A 24,131-nucleotide genomic window follows, 5' to 3' on the forward strand; every position below is an offset into this window, starting at 1 on the left:
TACTATGAGTTTTTATTTGGATCTCCAAACGCATACATGAGCCTTGTTAAAAAGAAATTGTGGACATTTTGTCCTATTTTTTTGTTCTGTTGATTTAGCTGAATATAACGATATCTATTAAAGTATATTGTAGATTTTCTAACAGGAAGCGTTTTCTATGTTTGGGCAAACATAATGTGTTTCTATTATTATAAATGACAAATATCAAGATTCAAGGTCAGATTTTGATTTAAGTAGCCATTCTTAGTGGACACATAATGCTAAGTGTAAAACTAAACAAAGAAATGTGATTACAGAGTAAAATTGGTTATATAAGTTACCAGTTAGAAGAAGGGTATCAAAACTATCCATCCATTTTCTAACACCCTTGTCCTAAGTGGGGTCGTAAGGAGTGCTGGTGCCTATCTCCAGCGAACGTTTTGGGCAAAAGGCGGGGTCACCCTGGACAGGTCGCCAGTCTGTCGCAGGGCAACACAGAGACAAACAGGGAAAAAAACCATGCACACACACCCACACACACACTCACACCTAGGGAGAATTTTTAGAAACCAATTAAAAGCTGGAGTACCCGGAGAGAACCCATGCATGCACAGGAAGAACATGCAAACACCATGCAGAAAGAACCCAGGCTGGGAATCAAACCCAGGACCTTCTTCCTGCAAGGCAACAGTGCTACCACTGTGCAGCCTGGTACCAAAAACAAATAAAATGCAAAGAAAAAAAGTATAGCAAAATTGTCATTTTGGTCTGGCTGTTTTTTATTCACTTGAATTGAGGATCCTGCCTTTCAGAATCAAGTATGTGGTTTTTTTTGTTGTTTTTTTTATCTTAAAAGCTTAGGTTCCTGGTTGCACAAAAGAGAAGAAATTATATAATCATTGACATAAATTTTAATTTAATGTGTTAAACTTTTAAATGTAGTTTGGGGGTGGGGGGTGGGGTCATTTTTACACAAAACTCAAAACCTGAAAGTTTTGAGTTTTATCTGATAGTGATAGGAATCAAACCTTTTATTTTGTTCATATGGCCTCCATCTGAACTCATCTGTTGATTCTTACTTTTATCAGTATTATCTCTTAACGTAATGTAGGGTCTATACAAGAATATTTGATAATGATGGTTGTTGGTTCAGCCACTCTGGTCCTCCTGTCCCTCTTTGGCTTCAGAGCTTCTCTCTCTCAGAAATCCTCCAAGATGTGATAACAGAGATGTTTCTCTGTGCTTCACCAGCATTTTCTCTACCTCCTGGTAGGACACAAATTAACAAACACACAACACATGGAAGAAGGAACTGGTTTGACTTAAAAGTCTGTAAATCCAAATTTAGACTGCCAGTAAGCAGATTATCAGATCTGAACATAAAAGCAAAAGTAGAGCCACATACTATGCCTTTAGGTTCATACAGAGAGGGAATTTCCAGTTCTTACATCTTCAGACAGTAGTCCTCTGCTTGGTTTATGAAGCCTATGTAGCAGTGAGACAACATGGGGCTCTGACAGCGCCTCCTTTAGGTCACCCTGCTCCTGAAACCCAACACACAAACTTGGTTCCAGTCCAGAACGGATGCTCAGTCTGGCCTGAAAGAGCTCTTGCAAACAATCCTGTAGAGTCTGGCAGGGAGTGAACAAAAAAAATAAATTAAACAAATGCTCCTTTGAAAGCACTTACATCTTCAACCTTCAGTTATATAGCATTTAAAATGCAGGTGTTATTTAGATTTCTTCAAATTTTATAGATTTTCATTCACCTTGAAGAAAAGTCTCTGGAAGGCTGGACTAAAGTCGGCGCTCATGTCTTTGGTTTTAATGTGTGAGAGACAGTGAAGGAGCATGAGAGAGAACCCACCGACACACTGCAGCCTCTGACGGCGGATAAAGAGTGTCTCCTCTGCTTCCTGAGCATATGCAAAATAAAGTTAGTCATGAATCACTTAAACATCTTGCAGATGGACTAAAACACAACATGCATGACCCGTTACTAAAATAATTTCAGCAGACTGCATTTTGTTATATTTAAAATATGGATTTGATGAATTACATTAACTGTATTATGTCAGTCAGAAAACTTTACGGTCTGCAGCCCTTGTTTGTCTAAGACTGGAGCAGTTTGAACTTTGAAACTGATTCTGAAACTAACCAGAGACCACAACCTGGGTCAATGAAAATTACAGTTCCACCACAGGTTTTATTTACAAGAAATCTGCTTTGGTTTGGCCTTATTATTTCAGCTCTCTGTTCCCGCAAAAAAAAATAAATAAATATATATATATATATATATATATATTTCTAAAGAACTGAAAAAAGTTGAGCAAGTGCTGTTTTATTCCGGTTTTAATACCAGTTTTGTGAAATATTAGCAATAAGGCTATTTTTCTTAAACAATTTTGATGAGATGAGTTTGCTGGCAATCCAGCACAGTAACACCATGTGGTCACTGAATCATCACAGACTGTGTAAACTTCACTCTGAAGTTTAGGCAGCATAGATTGTGTCCCCCCTCCTCTCTTTCTACAGACTTTGGGACCTTGATTTCCAATTTAAATGCAAATTCAACTTTCATCTGAAAAGAGGACACGGAAACCACAGAGCAACAATCTTGTTCTATTTGTCCTTTTGTCCAAATATTTTTTGATGCAGTGTCTCCAGCCTTTTGCTTGACAATCATCTCAAGGCTATGGCCATCCTGGCTAATGGTGTACCTTTTCCAACCACAATTTGTCCTTCCACTCAACTTTCTATGACAATCACTCCTGCTGCATTCTACAGCATTCTGTGAACAGGCAGCTTCTTTAGCATCGACCATCTATGGGTTACTCTCCTCGTGGAGGCTGCTGCTGAGTGTTTTCTTTACAGTGTGTCTGTCAAATGAGCTGTCTTCCTCCTGATGGATTAGCCTACTCACCCAGACTAAGAGATCATTTAATCACAGGTGTCAAACTCCAGTCCTCAAGGGTCGGTGTCCTGCAGATTTTAGATGTGCCACAGGTACAAAATGCTGGAATGAAATGGTTTGATTACCTCCTCCTTGTGTAGATCAGTTCTCCACAGCCTTGCTAATGACCTAATTATTCTATTCAGGTGTGGAGCAGCAGAGGCACATCTAAAAGTTGCAGGACACCGGCCCTTGAGGACTGGAGTTTGAGACCCCTTAGAGGCTCAGGAAACTTGTTCATGTGTTAGTGAATTGGATGATTAGAGTGACACCCTGAGTGTCCAATCATGAGCAGCTGCATTTTGGAATTTCATTATCGGTAAGCCATAATAATTATAATAAAGACTTGACATACTTCACTCAATGTATAGCAACTCAGGGTAATGAGTTTTACTTTCTGAAATGTAACTTTTTAATTTTTTATGACTAACAGATTTTTAATTTTTTGAGACTAATTGATTTTTATTTAGAGTGAAGGGGCAGAGTGTTTCCTCAGAAGAATAAGTTCAGTTCTTAACATGGGGCTACAGTAAAAAGATGCAAAACAACTGTACGTAAATTCTGGATTGTTTACCTTTTTTCAGTTGTCAAATGTGTAAATGTGTTACATACAGCTAGGAGAGATTGCTCTTTAGATCAAGATGGCTGTGTGGAAATCGAAAGTCTTTGAGACGTAGTCTGAGGTTGAAAGAGAAAGTTGTGTTTTGAAGACATTTCAAGTATAGACGCTGTACTATTGGGGTGTAATTTTGTTGAAGGCAAGAGAAGAAGGTGTTGGTATAATGGAGACCCAGCTTTCATAACTTTAGCAATAAATAAAGCGCACAGTGAATTCTATTAAAACCATTTATTTTTCCAAACCATGGGACAATGTTTAGTAAATTGTGTAGTTTAAGAATTTTTTTTTTAAAACTAGAGTGATGATGCTGGTCCAGTCAGGAAGCAGCAAAATTATTACAACCGTATAAGTAACTTGAAAATAAATCTTGGCATATATACCGTCATAAAGCAGTACTTTACCTGATAAAAGAAAGAGTTCCTGAAGGCGTTGTTTACATAGTTGTTGTTTGGCAGGCTCACAGCTATCTGAAGTGAAACAGCTGGAGTCTGTAACAAAGGAAGAAAAACTCTAAGGCATTTTCAGTTATCTGAGGTTTTATGGAAACCAGCAAGGTAAACGTCCCTTTCACTAGTTGCACTTTGAAAGGACATAGACAAAACTTATTAATATAATATTCTATGATTTTCTCACAGCATAAATCTTTTTTAAAAAAAGCTAAATATCAACAATTGTGTTTCGATGCTTATTAATTCATGATTCCTGTCAAAGTGAAACCTGAGCACCAACCAGTTTTAGATTATGCAGCGTGTCAATCAGGAATAATCCATGCTGGTAGACCAGGAACTCTCTGGGGTTTAGGACTGAAAGGTCCAAAGGGATCAGCTCTCCTTCACATTCCCACTGGGCATCCAGGACATCCACAAAACCGTTTCCTCCATCTAGATAAAGTATGAGATTACTCAAAATTAAATTATATAAATTGTGTTCTTTTTTTTCTCCTCCAGATGGTAGTTTGACTCCTTGCAGTAGTGGACACCAACTAAAACAGAAGGTATTTACACATTTGACCAAACATCTCCAGTGTTCATGGATGAAGATCTCTGAACTCACTACTAAGTTCTTGTCCAAGTAAACCAGCTTTCCCAGCCCAGGCCTTCAGCCGCAGTTCCAAATCCCTTAAAAACAGGAAGAGAGGAGAGACCTCCACCAGCCTCTTCCACTGCTCCTCTGAGGGGCACAAATAAGTTCATGAGATGTCTATTCCATAGATGCATCCTTGTTTTGATGTTAGTAAATGTACAGTTTTGGACTAAAATGTGGTTCTAATAAGACTTATAAGGAATACCTGGAGTAGTAGTGATGGCTGTATGTGTAGACTGAGCAGGGTCCTTTGTCTGCTGACTCTCTGAAAAGAAACCAAGACCATCATGTGGATAGATCCTGGGTTTAGGTAGACGTGCATGACAGAAAAAACACAAACAGCAAAAATCTGAGCGTAGATAAATTTAGTAACCCTAAAGCTGTGACAGACGACTCTTTAGATCACATTTAGGCTGGAACTGAGGTGAGGACAGTATTTGGAGAATATAATTTGAAAGTTGGAGATGAGTTGGTGTCACTTAAAACGGTCGAGGGCTTTTCCAAGGCCATAATCAGAAAAATTGTAAAATAACTCACAACTACCCAGCATTTATTTACACTTGAAAGTGCTAAAATATAAAGTCAGGTGCACCTAATGAGAAATTCATTACTTTAAAGGAATTTTGCTCTTTTTAGACATCAGACATTTAATTTGAAGTGATCCTAACTGTGGAAGTGAGAGTGGAAGCATTAAAACAGCTTTAAAAGGCCTTTAGAAAGGAAACTCTAGCGGCTTCTGAGTCTTGTAAGGGGCTTAGAAATGTCTCAAGATTATTTCAAATGGGCCATTCCAATGTTTTGGAATGACCTCCACTTGTAGACTATGTTCCAGACATCTGCTGATATGTCCAGGTCTGGCCATTCAAGCAAGCTCACCCTTAAGACAGGCTGCTTTAAGTAACTTATTCACCATAAGTATTAAAGTGCTATATTCTGAGAAATGAAAATCATTTTTGTCACATCTTATATGAATTTTGATTTAGATTAGCTTGATGCTGTTAAAACCTGTCGCTTTTGGAGTTTCTTTCCATCCCTTTGGGCTCTGTGTTTCTGTGTTGGTTTGCAAATCTGGTTATTTTAGTCTTTGCTCATGTTCTGTCATTGATTGTCGTCTGTTCTGTGTTTCCTGGTTCACTCAGAATTTTTACTCAGCGCCTCGACCCCCCGTCCTCCGTCAGTTGTCGATGAACAACTCACATTAACCTTCAATCATGAGAAAGGCACAAATACACAATACACTTCTGTTTTGGCAACTGAAACTTAAAGAGAGGAAGGTTTCATGCTGCTTCTAACCATTGTTCACTGTACAGCCTGAATTCTGAGTTTTGTGTATGCTACCGCTTTCTGGAACAGACTGAACAGCAGCTAACCACATTTTGCTTCACCACATGTAGTAAGAACCACGTACATCTACCATTTACAGAAAGAACTACTACAGAGTGCACAGCATTTCCCACAGGAGAGTTAGATGAGGGCGGTTGTTAAATCTCGCCCTGCGAGTGAACACCAGACGATGCAGTCTGTCGTTGTGAGCAGGTCCGGAGAATGCCGTCCTGGGTTTCAGCAACATTTACAGGTTCTCTCAGATACTGGGTTGAGTTCCCTTTTGACACATAAGGGAGACATTTACTCTGCTTTAAACAAGTGAGGAATCAATTTAAGGGATTCACTGCAAATTAGAAACATGAATGTTGAATTCAGGGTGTTTGGTGCCTATCTCCAATGAGCGTGATGAGCGAGAGGCAGGGTGAAACCTGGACTTCAGTCCATCAAGAATCACACCTAATGTTTGTGTGTTAGTATTACTTTTAAATGTTAACACTGATATTTCTTTATCGTTCACAAACTTTGTTTGAATGTTATTTTCTATCGGCAGGGCAAACTGGGCCATTTAGATAGAAAAGTGGTATAGTAAACACTACGTATTGTCACTGAAAGTACTTTGCCATGTTCTAACATCTACACATTATTTACTTATATTTGTATCTGATTGTATTACCTTTAAATGTTACATCTGATGTTCTGTCTAGTTATTCAATACTTGATCAGTCTTTATATGAAATACGTTTTTATTCTTAATTGAGTAATTTCTTGGACAGCTACTTTTTAACTTTTGTTGACGTGGTGCTGTCCTACTTGGATACAGTTTTTGGATACTCTAACCATCTCCAGTTTTAAATAATTTATGTCTTATGGCATAATGTCTTCCAACAACCCTCAAGTGATAGATTCACACGCAGTAATGTGACAGGGTTTAGTAAGAGAGGAGTAACAAGAAGAAAACATATTCAAAATCAAAAGGCAAATAGAATAATTTTTAAAAAGTCTGCAAAACAGAAAATTAATTTGGGGGGAAAATAATTGTAATTTGCAGTACGGAATTCTGTGTACTCTATTTAAAACTGTACTCATGAATAATGCAGATGAAAGTGTCCAAATGTGGGTTTTTACTGATGTCTAAATGTTCAAAAGTTGGGACTTTCAATGTCTTTCTTTTGGTTAAATGAGGAAAGGATTTTTTTTATCAGTGTAACCTTCTGGCCTGCATAAAGGCGAAGACTGACATCACTGAAACACCTGGATGTCCGGTAATTTCTGGGAAGAGAGTGATAATAAAGCTAACTGGAAGTTGCTGAGATCTGTTTCCAAAACAAACTGATGTAACCGAATTTTTCCACTTCCTTATATCAGATCCTTCCTTTGATCTGCTCTGAGGAAACCGCAGAGCTGTGCAACCTCAGCACACAACCTCAGTCTGAATTACATTCTCAACGATGTGAAACTGTTTGAGCATACTTTTAGCCAGCTGATAGGGCATTGTTATGCAGCAGACTCCAACATTTAGAGAGTAAAATTAATTGACGTGAAAGTTAATTTCACATGGGCTCCTGTGCTACACATGAGGTTTGACAGACTGAGTGCATTCAAGTTCTCAAAAAATACTGAACCTGTTCTCAGGGCCACGGTCAGGTCTACAGAGCAAATCATAAGGGTGACCTTCCAGCAAACAGGGACTTGAACAGATCTAGGGTCCGGAAAATGGGAGCAAAAATCTCAGCTGACCCCACACATCCTGGATCCACATTGTTTAGACTCAGGTCAGCACAACAGAGCGCTGATTAGAAAAACACCCATCAATGAGGCTGTCTCTCTGATGAACTCCTAACAATTCCAGATTGCCCACATAGATACTGTACATAGTTCCACAAATTGTCTTGTAAATTGTTTATTTGTCATGTATTTATACTATTTTACATAGTTTTATTCTTTTAGAAAGGCCCGTTTCCTTTTTAATCGCAAATAAACCTCTTGGTTGAATGAAAATCAACCTGCAACGAGCATGAATAGGTTCGAGCCTAACTATATCTAACAAAGAACATACTGTACCTTTCACCACTGGAACAGAGGTTCTCCACACTCTGGACGGGATCTCCAAGCAAAACTCCTGCTTTCTTGACAAGCCTAAGACATGCCAGAAAACAGACTTTCACAGTAAACAACCTGTAAACCTTTTCTTTGTCCTCAGTAATTCCACGAGTAAAGACCAGCACTGGTGTTTTTAATGTGAGATATGTGATGATGCAGTTGGTTAATGCTCCTCTACCGGAGATTTGCTGGTTGCACATGTTGGAGAACAGGTCTGTTGAAGGTTTTTCTTCCAGGATCACACTCAATCTTTCAAGCAGAGGAACAACTCTCTGTTGGAGCAGAGCCATCATGGTGATGTTTGGCTTATATTCACTACATTGGACCAGGCCATAGTCTTTGAACCAAAACTGTCCACAAAGTACTGCCTAAACAGCCACACAGAAAATGGGAACGTTACAAGAGTTAACAATTGAAGTTACACCTCAGTGATGATTAATTGCATCTACGGAGATGCAATTAATCCATCTCTGTATGTGATGTGTTACATACAATATTTAGCTTTTTAAAAACATATATCCATTTGTAGATAACATGTCTTGTAAATCTTATAAGGTCTTCTGTGTTTTCACCTGGGCTGTGTTGGCATGCAGCCGAGAAACATGTCTGACAAAATGGAGCGACGTGAGAGCAGAATCCACCGCTGTCTGTGTGGAACAACACTGCTCCCTCAATTCTCTGTGCCTGAGCTCTCTGTCCTGAAAACCCAATGATTTTATACTGTTACTATCTTATGGTCAAAAGTGCTATTGTTGAGAACAAACCTAGACTTGCTGAAGCATTTTTTAAAACAACTATTTCAGGCCAAAGAAAAAGCCCCCACCGTGATGTCAGAAATAAGCCTAGAAACAATTGTTCTTACCATCGCATGGAGGTTTGTGGACCAGTCTCCTGGCTGGGACGTCCATTTCTCATTGTCTTGTTGCAGCTGATCCATGCACACATCCAGCTTATCAAGGCCAGAAATAAGGGCTGAGTGCCAACCACACTGCTGGTCCCATTCCTCTTCATCGCCTACAATCAGCCATGAATATTCATACCTTATTGTGCTGCAATGCAAATAAAACACTGCAAAGTGGCATTATGCTTAATCCGGCATCTTGGAAGTGATATTACCGCACGTAAGGATAGGTAAGATATGTGGGGGCAGGACCAGAGCCAAGAATGAGTGCTGAGCTGCTCTTCTCTGGACCTCAGTTTGTGCAGTATCCTGCAGCTCGACAGCTGCCTCTTTCAGCTGCTTCCCTGACCACTGCACCTACAGGAATATACAAACTATTCATTCAAGCTCGAAAAAAGCATACAGACACACACACACACACACACACACACACATCCTCTTGCAAAGCTCAAAGAGCAAAGATGCAGTTAAAAAAAAGATGTCATCTGTTTTTATTTCTACACATTCAAAAGCTTGAAAAGTCTTTGCTTCCTCTATGAACGCACAAAGCTCTTCTTTAAAAACAGCATAAAAACTCTCCCTGCTGACCTGATGAGAATTTGCATCTGTGACACTGGAGAGATGCTGGCATAAAGCTGAGTCCAGATTGATGAGGATGTCTTCCTCACGCTGCCTCTGCTGCTGCCAGTAAGAGTTTCTCACACACATTTCTCTCTGCAGCGCCTCCACCTGACACAGAACAGAAAAAAAAAAGAAAAACTGCGCAAAATCCAGCTCAGTTATCTGCCTTATTCCTACATGAAATATCATCCATGTGTCTTCATTCACTACATTGTAACTTTTGATTTAGGGATTTGTGCACCTACTTGTACACCATCAGTTTGCTCTGTCATCATCAGCCAGAATGAAGATGTCATAGGCACAATGTTTTTGCTGGGCACATCCAGCCTTGCTCCAACTACTGGGGCCAACAGCCCAGTCACTGGATCCACAGCCTGAGCTCCATAACGGATCGCCACCAAGCCTGTCAGGTGCGAGCACATGCTTGACTCACTGATATAAATATCTTGCATTATTCTAAAATGAATAAAATGAAGAATTGCAGGTTCTTGTTATTATCAACATGCCTTTTCCTTTTGGGTCCTCCATGGTTCCTGCCAGAGGAATTACTTTCCCAGAGACAGGATCCCTCTGGCACCCAAGCACAGGAACACTCAGACCAGATCCCATAGGGTCAAGATACTCCATCCCCAAGAGAGCTGGCAGACACATATCTGAAGCTGGCAGAGGCATTTCGCCTGATTCATACCACAAATATGAGTAAATTAAATAAACTTAATTAAAAATAAAGATCATATAAAATCAGGTAACATAAGGCCGAACAAGATTCTTACTAAAAAGAAAGACTACCAGTACAATCAGACATTGTTGTTTTCTTAGCCTCAGACGCTTGCTAATGGCATTATAGAACTTTACATCAACCTTACAAAGCAGATCTAGCACAAAATAAGTAAAGATGTTTTTTGTTCTACATGTAATTTCTAGTCATTTCTCCGTTAAAATAAAAAATAATAGTGTAAAGGTTAAATTTAGGCTTATAAGAGAAACTGGTCACATGCTTAGTTCTATAAAGGGTAGCTGTCTGTGATATGTAAAGGTCAAGTGAAAAGACTTTGGGTTAGGAAATGTATGTTCCTCTTAGGCTTCTGACTTTCTTAAATGTCAGACTTAAAAAAATAAAGACTCTTTTGTCTGCACATGTGTGCTCACTGCTCATTGGCCGGCTCTGTCTCAGTTTCAAAACAAATATGGTGGATAAGTTGAGTGTTCCACTTTCACCGAGACAGCTTATGAAGGCTGCCACTTTCATAGGCCAAAGTGGCAGCCTCACTTCTATCTGACTGTCCCAGATGGGTGTTTTTTCCTGAGGATTCCTTACCCAGTGTCCCACCATCCTGCTGCAGATGTAGAGTCCAGTCCAGCAGCATCTCAAACCTGGTCCACAGCTGCAGCCCACAGTGCAGACTCCTTTCCCAGGCCTGCTCAAGCGCCTTGCTTGCAGCTAGAAGATCAACCAGTCGACCGCTTATATTCTCGTTGCCTGGATGGCTCTGCATATTTTGTAGAGTCGGGTCTGAACCCCAGTCATCAGTTAGCGGTTTCAGGAGGTCCAGTGTTTTAAGCATCTCAGCCAGAACCTGAACCAAATAAACATCTCTGTCACTCAGGTAATGTATTATAGAATAGAATAGAATAGAATAGAATAGAATAGAATAGAATTACTTTATTCATCCCAGCAGGGAAATTATTTTGCAGTTACAGCAGCATAGAGACAAGACATGCTGCTGTAATTGCATTACGAAGCAACTTTGCAAATTTACAGTTTTAGCGTTGCTGGTTTACTCTCAAAGTCTGTGGTTGTATTATTTATTACACGTTTCATAAAACATAGCTCACCAGGAAATGAGAAGGGAAAACTAGACACTTTCCTCACAGCTTGGTAGTTTCCTGTACTGGTATCGTGAAAAGTATTGAACATCAAGTCATATTTTTACTGGAGTTGGAGTTAATCAAGCACCTTGTTGTCTAATAATGCTTGATATCCTCCTGCATGAGGCACCAGCTGTCCGGCCCTGATGGTGACTCCTCCTACTCTCACCATCTGCCCACTCAGAGGTTCGGTGAAGACCTCACCGAGTAGCGCTCCACCTACTGGTTGTACATCTCCTACAGGACAAGCAGAGTAAGTCCAAATGACAAAAGATCTGTAATTTATGTATTAACAGACATCTAGCAACACTCACCTGTTACCAGATCTAAATGGACCCCAACAGTGAGCACAATGTTCCCTGTCCTGGAGTCCAGCATGGGATAACCAATTTGTATTGGCTGAAGCAGGCGGGAGAGTGGGCAGGTATGCAGCCTTCCCAGCGGGTAAACTAATCCAGTCTGTGGGTGGATAGTTACTGCCAGGGTGGGTACGGGAATGCCTGTGTCTGGATCTGCCACGGGCATGCCCAATTTTAACCTATGACCTGGTTTCAGGCCTTTGAGACGAATGCAAGGCAGAGGCAGCTCTGAGGGGCAGGAGGTGGGAAAAGGAAGAAATGGAAGGAGTGGACCGTCCAACTTTCTGATATCACCTGATGCAATGAAAAGCACACAAGATATTTTTTTCACATTACAATCGAGGAAGACAGTTTATTCAACTGGTGAACTGAAAGGAAAATGGTTTCAAATTGTTTAATGAGTAAAAGTCAGAAAAATTTGACATACCTCTGTATTTACTCCCAGCAGTCAAAACGTTTTAGAACCACAGTTAATTATTTTACAATTAGCCTCCATCTGTTTTGCACATCTGTATACTGAATTTTTTACCCCTTGTTCTTTGCAATAAAGCTTGAGCTTATGCACACTGGATAAAGGGAGCATATGTGATTATAATTTTTAAGTAATGCCTTGATTTAATGACTGTCTTAATGACTTTTTGCAACTCTTCCAGGAGTAATGTCACTTCAGTTCAGTTTATTGCATTTATATAAAGCTAATACACAAATATCATCTCAAGGCACTATTACATACAAAAAACCTATTGTATATACAGAAACATAAAGCCAAATCATTCCAATAACATGAACAAATTATAAGTCAATGACATACATTCCAATTCAATCCTAGCTCACAATACTGTCACATCCAGATTATTATGCCAACTGGTAAAAACTAACTCACTGAGTAAGTGACCTTGCAGCAATCCCTGCTACTGAACAAGCAGGTGGCGATAGTGGGCAGCTGATGGCATTAAGTTGTGAAATCCCTCGTAATGTGTTTGTAGGGAGCATGTTGTTTTACCTAAATCCTTCCAAAACTTCTCCATTAATATTATCCCTGACCTGCCTGCTATGTTCCTTGGTCATTCTGCAGTCTGTTCTCTATCTCTAAAAACCTCTAAACATTCATAGAACAGCAGTATTAATATTGTAGACAGACACTCAAATGGACTCTATTAATTATGTATCTCCTGAAGGATTCAATTTCACATTCATTTCATTTCACAAGTATTAACATTAATGGAAATGTCCAGCCACCCCACCACTGAAGAAGTTTTGTGTCCCAGAGTGTCATGATTTGCGGTGAAGGTGGTGAGGCAGATGCAGCAGACTCAGGTTGAAATGAAGAAAATTATGATACTAATTATGAGGTCAGAGATACAAAATCCAAAGTCCAAAGTCCAGGCAGCACAGAATGAGCAGAAGGCTAATAGTTCACAACTGGTAGAGCAAAAGACAACGACAGCAAACAAGACAGCTAGAGAAGTACCCGCCAAAAACTACAAGGAACACAGGTGGGTTTAAATACACAGGGAGACAATCAGAGGAAACAAGGAGCAGGTGTAACTAATCAAGTGGTAGATGGGACAACACAGAGACTCCACAGAACACAGGAATCTAAATAAACACACAGAAAAACTCAAATCCTCACACAGAGATGATTATATGATGGTGTGCAATGTGTGTATCAACCTCCAAAAAAAAGCACAAGAACTTCTGAAAATGCTGGCTGAAGGTGGTAAGAGAGCGTCATTATCACCAGTAAAATGGGCCATGTACTTACATGGGCTAAAATTGCTAAAAAACAGGCAATTACTCCAATTACTTAGAAAAAAGCCAGACTCCAGCTTGCAAAGGCACTGAAGGACAAAAAACCTATTTGTTAGAGGCATGTCCTGGGCTTTAATGAAATTGAAATTGAAGTATTTGATCATAGTGACCATCACAGAGAAAGCCTGAGAAAGCCATCCCAGATGTTGCTGCAAAAGAGACTGATACACTTCACAAAATAGTTGGCATCCTGGGGAAAGAACATTTCATGTATATATTGAAGCAACATTTCAAATCTTTAGCCAAGAGGTTAAATCTTGGCTGAAGAAACTTGGGTAGAGTTGGGTTTTCCTAATAGTCAATGTGTTAAAAAGTGGTTTAAGAACAACAAAGTCAATGTTCTGGAGTTGTCTTCAAAAACACTGATCTGAGTCTCATAGAAAATGAGTGGGCAGGGCTGAAAATGTTGAAAAGTTTCCAGCAAACTATTGGGTGAAGCTTGTGGAAGAACACCCAGAAGATTTGACCCAAGTCATACGGTTTAAAAGCCAATTCTACCAAATACTGAACCATTCACATTCTATTTTAACTTCAAAATCTAAAAAATAAAAGAGTTACTTAGCTATCTATCAACATAGTTATTTACGTATTTAGTAAGCAAAAATCATTAAGGTAATTCTTTTCTGACCCAAAACAGGAAAATTTGGTCTGATTTATTGTCAGGCATTGGAAAGAAACACCTGGTAACCAGTTTACTTCACTTCATGCCATATATTTGAAATTATTTCATCGTTTTGCATTTGTATGTAATTGTTTCATTATAAAACACCTCAATATAAAGGATTTTTATGTACCTTTAGGATGCATAATTGTTGTTGAGTTTATTTTTATTACCAGCAGTGAGAAGGAGATCCTTCCTCTTTGCAACTGTAAGACTTTACTGTATAGCCATATCTGCTCCAAACAAACTCATTAAGCCCTAACAGCTTTGCTGTAACTGACACATCCCTGTTTGCTCAGCTTGTAAATAGTCTGTCGTTTTATATGTGCACATTTATTGATAAACATTTTGTACATTTTCCTTCTCTAAAGACTAATCTACTCAGTTGCACATTACTTTCAGTTTGAGTATGCAATTTCTTTGAATACCTGTACAGCATCATTTTTATTGTAAATGTTTGCTTACCTTACCGTCCATTATTCTTATTTTTGTGATTTTTACCTTTGTGTGAGTATGCATGTCCCACTTACCTTAACTTGCTGCTGTGACACCTAAATTACCTCTATATTTCTATTGTATTTAGAATTCTCTCTGTCTTACACATGGCGTTTTATTTCATCACTATATGTGTGGTAGGATAGAATCGGCAGTGTTACCTGTACAGAGGTCCGTAGTAAACACTAATGTAGAACTGACAGGATCATAGGCCACGTTGCCAACGATGGGTAAAACTCTGCCAGTCTGTGGGTGAATGAAATAATCAGGTGGCACTGCCATGGTGTGACCGCTGCTCAGCAACATGTGGCTTTGAGAGTTTGGCTTTATGAGCCCGGTGACTGGATCACAATGAACTGCAGCAGGGACACGCAGAGACCCGTCAGGACCTGAGAGGAGGCAGAGGACATTTTTTAAATCTTTATCTAAAAATCCTGATAATACTACCAATTAACAAATCTAACTTGTAAAAAAGTATTTTAGAATAAAAAAGGGATTTATTGAAATAATTTTCCTTCTTGATAGAGGCTATATGTTTTTGCAATTTTTTATTCATTTTTTAAAGTTTTGTTTTCTTTGTTGCAGCACAAGTTTTTAGCAGTAGATGGTGCTGTTTCTCCAACATTCAAGAAGTCCTTCATAGTATCGTAGTACTACACAGAAACTACTGAAGATTTTTTTTTTCTTCTTTTTCAGGGCTTATTGACTCACCAAAGATGTCGTCTTTGGTCAGGACGGTTCCCGTGTCAGGACAGAGCAGCTTGGCCCCGGTACCTTCACCCAACAGCCCCCACGCTCCCTGACGGTGGCACTCTGCTGCCACCAGCTCCCCCATTTCATCCACAAGGCACGTCAGCTTTTGGGTCAAACTTAACATTGGTGGAAAACATATTTAAAACTTCATAGTATTTATTTCAGATCTCTTTGATCCATTTGACTCTTTACAATAATACTTGACAAATTTTTTACATTTGCTGGTGAAGCTCACAAGAGGCCTGATTGTTGTTGGAAATCTTGGACAGCAGTCTGGTGCACTCTCTGCATCGAGTCGTGAATACACTGTAGACCCGCTGCTTGGCCTGCTGATCTTGTCTCAAAACCTAGAAGGAACCAGTTACATCTATTTCAGTTATCCTTTTGGGTAGGTTGATCATTTTAGTTGTTTGTTTCTAAGATTTACAGCGTTTGGCATTTCTTTGCTGCCTGTTAAACTGTCAGAGAGGATGTATTATTAAATGCACCTTGTTCTTGATTATTTCAGTTTAATTACCTTTTCAGAGAAGCACCACAAAATTCAAGGAACAAGCATGTTTAGTTAGATTTATCAATCTGACAAACCTTTATTTATGATTTTACTTTGCCTTAAAAATGTATTCATACTTGTCGATGTTCAGTTTCAGTTCTACAGCTAAAATCTTCAAGATTTTCCCCCTTCACATTTTATGTGAAGGGGGAAAAACAGTGGTAAAGGGTGAATCTTTTAACAGTCAAAAACCAAATGGAGCCCAATTTAGTCTGACTCCTCTCTGCCCCCCCCAAAAAAATTAATAAATTCATAACAAATCACTTTTGCAGTTGGTCAAAAACCATGCCGGGTCAAATCAAACAGGTGGAAGATGGTGTTCTGGTCAGATGACACTACAATATGTCTGGTGAAAAATTAAATATGGAATCCAAACATAAAGCCAGAGTTAAAATGGACTGTTTTAGATACACTCATTGTGTAGATGGCCCAGTCAACATCCAGATCGAAATACATTTGAGGACCTACAGCAAGATTTAACTTTGATATTTACAGATGGTCTCCATCCAAACTGAGATCAAAAGACCAATTTTATTGTAGTCTAAATGTGCCAAACTGTCAGAGGTTTTAACCTCAAATACTAAAGTAGTAGCAAATGTTGCAGCTGAGAGGTGCATATTAAATCTGGAGGCGCTGCAGCAAACACGGTACATTAATTATATTTCCTCACAATTATAATCCCACTAAAACATATTGAAATGTATAATCCTAACACGAGAATATGTGGAAAAGATCAGAATGTAAGAGCACTGCATAATGAGACTTGTATAGTACCTCAAGCTGATTGTCAAGCAAAGTTCGCAGCTGGGAGGCCAAAGCCCTCCGTCGCCCCACTTCTTTCTCCATCTCTTTTCTCATCCTCTCATAACCTTCCCCCACCCTCTCCTCGGCAATCATGCCTGGGTGGAGTAGTTGTAGTTTCCCAAGGACTCCCTGATACATCTCTTTTACCTGGACAAACACAAAAACACATTAGGAACAAAATCATCATAAAACTGTTGTAATCTGAGCCTACAATCATGCAGCCTTAGCAAACATCTCCAATCCTCAGGAGACATAAGCATTTATGCAGCATTGTCTCTTCTTACATCTTTATCGCTACACTTCTTCGGGGCTGTAACACTAATCTGTTCTCTAAGCTGCATCCAACCAATTAAATAGGAAGGACACAGGACAAAGAGTAGTGCACATAAGAAAACAGAGATTTTCGTAAGTGATATTTAGCCTGTTTAAATGAACCTGAATGATCTCTGAAATATGAGGAGGGACAGGAGATAGTGAAAGAGAAGCTGTGCCCAATCTTTCAGGGCTTTTATAAAATCAAATTAGAGGCCAAGAAGTGAATGTAAAGATGTGCTTCATTAGAATGTTCTTTAATTTTTTATGAGAAGACTCCAGCCTCAGGGCTAAGCTAAAAAAAACAATAGTTAATTAAATTAATTCCACAAGAAATTACTGAAAATTTACTTTGTAAAGTTTTTTCTCACATCAAACTCCAAGACAAAAAAAAGCACCAACAATATTCCTGGTTACAAAAAAAATATATTTAATACATAAATTGGCAAATTAATAAGAGACAAAGTCCCAAGTGGATTTCTTGTTCCTGAACAGTTCTGCTTCACTGAAGCGACAGTGTGTGAAGGATAAAAGAGGGAATCAGTGTCAGTTCCCTTGTTGCCAGTTTACTTTGCGAATAATCTGGAAGTTTCTACCTCCGTTGTGAGCTGCCCCAGCCTGTTAGTGACAGACAGGCTTTGTTTAAGCAGGAGGCTGTAGAAAGTGTTGCTGCTGAAAGCCTCCAAATCCACCTGGTGCTCATAATCCCAAAACTCATCCAAAACATCCGGGCAGGCTGCTTTTCACAAAGACAGTACAAAACAGGGAGAAATAGGGATAAAAACTTGAATAAATGTATTTCAGATCACATCAGAAAATTATTTTTGTAGTACATGTACTACAAAAGCAAATACTTTCAGGAAAAGTATTTACATTAATTAAGGTTTTCGTGACATTGCAACAATAAACTGTAATATAGTGTTTCAGGGTATTTCAACCTATTTTATTGAGTGGATGTGAAAAATAGAAAATCACTACATATTTGGAGAAATGCGTGGAATTCTTAATTCCTGTATTTAGCCCCTTAGATCACAACTTTATTGAACTACCTTTTGTCACATTTACATCTGAGAGACTTTTGGTGTAAGTCTTTACCAACTTTGGACACTGGGAGATATTTATTTTTCTCCCCTTCTTTCAGAAATAGCTCAAGCTGAATCATACCATCAATTCTTTCTTTTTATAGCTAGCTGTAAATGTCACCCTTCTATTACCACCAGTGTATGTTCCTAGTTCACAATTTGTCATAATCATTTGTTGATCTATTTCATTGAGTTTCTGTAAGTTTGTGGCTGGTGTGTTAAATAACATGGACAAATTTAAGGTCTGCAAATACTTTTACAAGGGCCCTTGTAATAAGCTGCATTAAAAGTTCATTAAAAGCTGTTGTTCATGTGTGTGTGTTTTGGAACATCTACTCCGATGTAAAGTTCTGCTTGGTTCTTCGTAGTAATGACATCAAAAGCTGTACAATAGTAAACTGAAGAAAGGGCCCCATTGATAAGATGCTTGTTTTCCTTTTTGCTGTTGGTCACCGTACACGTGCCATCAGCTTCGTGACGTCAGTCTTTTTAACAGTAACTGGTCGGATGGGCGCACCACCCAAAGGTCAGTGTCAGTGTTGCGTAAGAAGTCACTGGGGTCTTCAAAGGCCCAGTGTTTGGACAGAACGTGAGGTCGGTGCACGTTGCAGGTGCATTTGTCTAAAGTTGCCTATCACATTTGAATGTAAGTTGGGAAACAAATTATCTCCTAGGCTTCTAAGGAATGAGTAAATAACCGGAGTATTCCACCTGGCTGAATGGAGTCCTTCATTAGCCTAGCTTGTTGATTCCGATGGGTCTTCCTAATTGTGAAAACTCTTGAGCCTTTTGATGCATAGTCATCCATTTGATAGGCCAGCTGCAACGAACGATACCTCGTTGTGATTGGCTTCTTTTCCGGCCACCCATATTCCTGGAACATAATCTACATATACAAAAAACACAAATGTTTTAAAGTTACTTTATAAGATTAGTGAACCTCTAAAATGCTTGTGTGCCTAAAAAGACGAACCAGCAATGCAACACATAAGCAGAGAACGACCACAGCTCCTAACAACAGTCCGCCGGCAACCAGCCAATCGGGTCGAAGCAACAGATCACGTCTTCTGCTGATTCCCATTTGGGTCAGATGTCGAGGAATGGTTGGGAAGAAGGGTCCAGGCTCATAACACTGGCCCCCTGCGGGCATCACTCGCACATACTGAAAGGCATTGGCATCCGTAGATAGTGACACTTTACCATTTATAGCTTATGTCACAAATTGCATTAGCCATCTGCTAACTTCTTTTATGTGTTGTTCTTAGTATTGATCATAACATCCTTAGACAATTCAATCCAAACATAAACGAGATTAAAAAAATAGAGTCAAAACAGCAAAAAATAATACATCAGCTATTGAAATTATATGTTTTTATAATAATTTTAAAAAAAATAAAATTACGATGTAACAAAGTAGCTTTGATTTTTTAATTGAAATTTACCATGTGCTTATGCTGATTGCTGCTAAGTGTGAAGACGTAAACCCCCTGGTGGCTAAAGACCAGCGAAAATAAGGTAGGAGGAGTCCAGGAAAGGGTCAGCTCCTCTTCCAGCAGCCTGAGCGCACCCCAGTCAAAATCACTGTTTGTGTTGTAGAGATTGTCACTGAAACAAGTGCAGAGATGATGAACAAAAATGTCAAAACAAAAGTAGTAAAATACTCAAACCTGGAAGAATTCACCATGTGACTTACATGTCATAGAGCGGGTAATGTCGTGTGCTGACGGTGAACAGTAAAACATCCCCCAGTTGGAGACATGTTGTCGGATTGAGGACTCCAGTTATACTCAACACACTTTGATCTGCAACATCACTCAGGTCTTTGTTCCACTGTCTGAAATGAGGTTCTCTTTTTGCATCACTGATATTTTCCACACCGCTGATCTCATCTAAAACTTCATAGTTTTCGTCTGTAAATCAGTCATGCAGAACAACAATCTCAATAACGCAATAATTTAGTTTGCAGGTGTTGACCATTTCCGTGCGTTCATTGTTATTTCGATTGGTGTGCAGCAGTGACAAACCGGCTGAGCTCTGTGTGCGGTCTGGAAACAGTTGCTGAATTTCCTCTGGGAGACCGCTGAGGAGGCCAAAGAGTCCTGCCTCTAGCAGTCGTGATACAGATGAAGAAGAAAAAGGAGGTCATGAGTGTGACAGGGAACTACAAAAGAAATCAGCTGCTGGATAGAAAAACCCTATTGTGTAAGTGTCTGTGATTGTTTGAAAGTGCGTCTCCACCTGTTGTCTGAACAAGGTAGACAGGACGTGAGGGTTTGTGAGGGCTGTGGCACTGCAGAGTCCCCTGGGCATCCCACCTTTCAAAAACCGTTTCTAGCACACTGCCTGAGACGCTTGACACCTGCAGGCACACAATGACAATCTTTACCATTAATAGGTCAATGCAACACAAGAGATGAGGCTGCAGTTTCACAACGAAGATGACAATACATGCCTGTATGCATTATCGAAACAGGCTTAATTGTCTATTGTGTTTTATTCAATAGAAATACGACATGAATATGAGTGTAACAATTGGGGAAAAAACATTGAATACTTAAAATACAAGATAATATTCAGTCTTTTGGTACATTTTATCAGTACGGATGTTAATCTATTGTCCACCTGACTTTCATAGCTCCATGTCAGAGCCATATCCTGATCATATCTGCACTGGAGCTTCAGATGTGTAGCTGGCTTCTGCCTGCATAGGCCTCCACATGCAGCTCTGCCAGGAGGCTCTCTGCACACACACAGACCCAGCTGCCTGTCATAACCACTGTAGTCCTCTGGTGTTTGGCACACCTGCAGAAAAACAGCCAATGCAACTCTTGTGACATGTACGTTTTCTAATTAATTCCTCTGAATCAACACAACTATGAAATCATTGCTGAGCAAAAGTCACAGGAAGCAGTTTATGGTTAAATATTAATTGGGTTTATTAAGCTTGGAGGCTTGTCAGGTTCATGGGGTAAAGGGCAAAGACATCCAGGTTGTACTCATTCCCCTCAGTGATTGTGGGCTGTGTGCTTACTCGATACGTTCTTTAAACAGGTCATAGTTGTTGCATATCTTCTATATGAGTTTCCTGTCTCATATCATTGTGAACAAGATAAACCAAAGACCTTTCCCCTAGTTTTTCCTTAGTGTATGTGAAGGGCCATATCGTAAGTGCAAGCATTTACCTTATCCTTGCAGTGAAGAGACCACTGGTGCTGGTCCAAGCAGTCCCCATATTGTGTGCGAGACTTTCCCTTTCTGCAGATGCTGTACAGCTGTTGCACACACATTTCTCCATCACTTCTGGGCTGGTATCCGATTGTACAGAAGCAACGACCATTAGTTCTCTATGGAAATAAAAGGAGAAATAAAAGGTCTAAGACATGATATGTGATTGGTTGAAATGACAAAGACAAAGATTTAATGCAAAGACAAAACATAATACTTTCAACTACAGCAACTTCCGTTATTTATCAGGTTATTCACTTATGGTTTCTGCTCTTTTTCTCTTCCTTAGGGGTGCTGCTGGGATGCTACTATCAACTAAGCATTTATCCAATCTCTCTGAGTACCCGATTTGACCGTTTGCCTACAAACTGCGTGCAACACATGAGCTGTATGTTCAAACTTGTAACCCTCCTCAAAGTTTTGTCTCCATGGGGAATGTAGAAGATTGTCAGACTGAGAACACAGCAGGAAATTCTTTCTGCTTCTCCAGTGTTGCCATAGACACAGCTCTTGACTGCCCCAGTAGACTAGTTTCCGTCTTTCTTTCTATTTTTGTTTCAGTTTTTTAACCTCGCAGTAGTCTTGTATTTTTTCTATTGAATGCTATTTTCACATTGTTGTTGATAAATATTGCTGTGGAAATGATTTTTGCACTCTTCCCTTGATTTATACCTTTGTACAACAAAATTCATTTGTTCTATCATATCTCTGGCCAAAGGTTGCAAGTGTGTAAGCTTATTTATATATCATAAATATAATAATAATATAATAAAGGAGAAGAAAGATTTAAAAGGATTTATAAAGGTTTTCTATCTTGCGTCAGAAAACTCTCACATTTAACAGAGATGTTTACAATCTCTGATCCACTTTAAGTACACAGTAAGTCCTCAATTTCTAAGGTTTTGCAACCATATTTCTACACACAAGTGTTGTCCCACAGACAACCAGGGCCAAATCTCATTCCCTTGATCCTGAGCTGATGAGAAGAGAGGTCAACACCTATGCAACTGCAGCCACATGGGGAAACTAGATCCTTCTGTAAAGTAATACTATCTGGAACTCCCTTGGCTTGAAGCTACAGATTGTTTATCGTCTAATATTTCTGAGTGACAGTCAGGAAGCTACTCCTTTCACTGTATTTGTGAGGAAAGAGCAACAAGACGAAAAAGAAACCATAAGCACACTTGGAGCAGATGCTTCTTCACTCTGTAGGAATTGCTGTGCTGATCTTTATGCCCTGTAAAAACACCTGAACAACAAACATGGGAAGAAACACCTGAAAACTCTGTCCATTTTCTGAGCAAATACAGACATCCTGGCCAGACAAAGGCTGCACAGCCATAGGACCACAGGCCAGGGGGGAGAGCAGGCCTGGTCGAGGGCAGTAGTGTTGTGGAGGACACTTTAGGCAGCTTTCTTGGGACACAGCTCCAGCATTTGGCCCATATGTGCCTCTAGGACAGGGGACCGGACTGAAGCTGGCTGGAGGACAGTAGAAACCTAATATGTGCAAAAACATGTCAATCTGTCTTACGTTTTGATGTTGCAGTCATAAGAAAATAAAATCCGTTGGAAAAGCTTACCTGGCTGGCAATGCAGATTTTCCTTGTTTTGTTGACTGATGTTTCTCTCTTGGGCCATTGCACTCAGCAGCACTGCAAAATGCCAAACCACATCCATCTCCATGTTTGCATAGTTTTTTCAAATACTGACTTGCTGACCAACATTTCCCATGAACTCCTCTGCTTTACACAAACTCTTGAAGTGATTCATCCACGGTCCATGTTTTGAAGAAAAAAATCAGATGTAATACTCTGTGAGTGTAGTCCATTGACAAAATTCTGTACTCTGACGTTCTCCACAAATGATTATGCACCAGGCTAGTTAGTCTGCGTGGCTTTCAGTGGGGAGCTGAATGATTTATAAGGCCAGTGAGGTTAGGTGACAGTGACAGTAAAGCGACTGCTCAGAGGAAAGCAGCAGGTGGAAAGAAAGAGCACCTGCCTGTTGCTGAAGGATCACCTTACTCTATTTGTTCTTTTCAATCCTACCATGACACTGATTATTGATTTGGCGCTCTATGTGAGTGAACACTGCGTTCCTTTGCTTGATGACTGTTTTACCAGAAGGTCCGCTCAGACCTATTCATGACCTCAGTTGAGCCTAGTTTTATTCAGGTCTGTTTATTTATTGGGGCAATTCTCTTTTATTTCAAAGCATTTTCCAAAACAACATAGTGGCTGTAGTCAGAGAGTACTTTCTATTGGATAAAACAGAAGACATTACTTTGTGTGAATTGTTTGTTGATGGCAAATGTTTGCATCCAGGAAGGAGACTCTGTTTATTCTGTTCTACATACGTTTCAAAAGAGTTCATTGTCATGTTCCGTGTTTTTCTGTGTATTTATTTATTGTTTTCTGTGTCCTTGAGTCTCTTCGTTGTCCTGTTCTCCCCTTGATTGTTCCCAGGTGTGTCTCGTTTCTGTGATTACCCTCCCGTGTATTTAATGTCACCTGTGTGTCTGCGTCTCTGTCGGGTCCTTGTCTATGCGCACTCAGTCTTTCGTGTTCCAGTCTTGTTAACGGTTGCTACCGGCGTCGAGCCCTGGCTTCTGCTCGGCCGTGCTGC

General features: G+C 39.7%; 1 protein-coding gene across 1 annotated transcript; it reads right to left on the bottom strand.

The window, feature by feature from the left end:
- Positions 1–681: 681 nt before the first annotated feature.
- LOC114162020 (uncharacterized) lies at positions 682–23,416 on the bottom strand. Its single transcript, XM_028045766.1, has 33 exons — positions 23,087–23,416; positions 21,461–23,003; positions 20,901–21,080; positions 20,517–20,637; positions 20,303–20,383; positions 19,972–20,188; positions 19,721–19,883; positions 19,252–19,440; positions 18,990–19,164; positions 17,793–17,932; positions 16,855–17,031; positions 15,747–15,877; positions 15,489–15,646; positions 14,939–15,166; positions 11,765–12,103; positions 11,539–11,687; positions 10,900–11,158; positions 10,064–10,258; positions 9,827–9,984; positions 9,549–9,689; positions 9,176–9,317; positions 8,922–9,073; positions 8,632–8,757; positions 8,238–8,427; positions 8,021–8,095; positions 6,126–6,236; positions 4,839–4,898; positions 4,604–4,720; positions 4,280–4,431; positions 3,952–4,038; positions 1,748–1,894; positions 1,428–1,610; positions 682–1,245 (listed from the first exon to the last, which is right to left on the bottom strand). The coding sequence occupies exons 2-33, from the start codon at positions 21,563–21,565 to the stop codon at positions 1,129–1,131; spliced, it is 4,965 nt and encodes a 1,654-aa protein (XP_027901567.1). The 5' UTR covers positions 21,566–23,003; positions 23,087–23,416; the 3' UTR covers positions 682–1,128.
- Positions 23,417–24,131: the final 715 nt, after the last annotated feature.

Source organism: Xiphophorus couchianus, chromosome 18, assembly GCF_001444195.1.
Source record: "Xiphophorus couchianus chromosome 18, X_couchianus-1.0, whole genome shotgun sequence".
Lineage (NCBI taxonomy): Eukaryota > Metazoa > Chordata > Actinopteri > Cyprinodontiformes > Poeciliidae > Xiphophorus > Xiphophorus couchianus.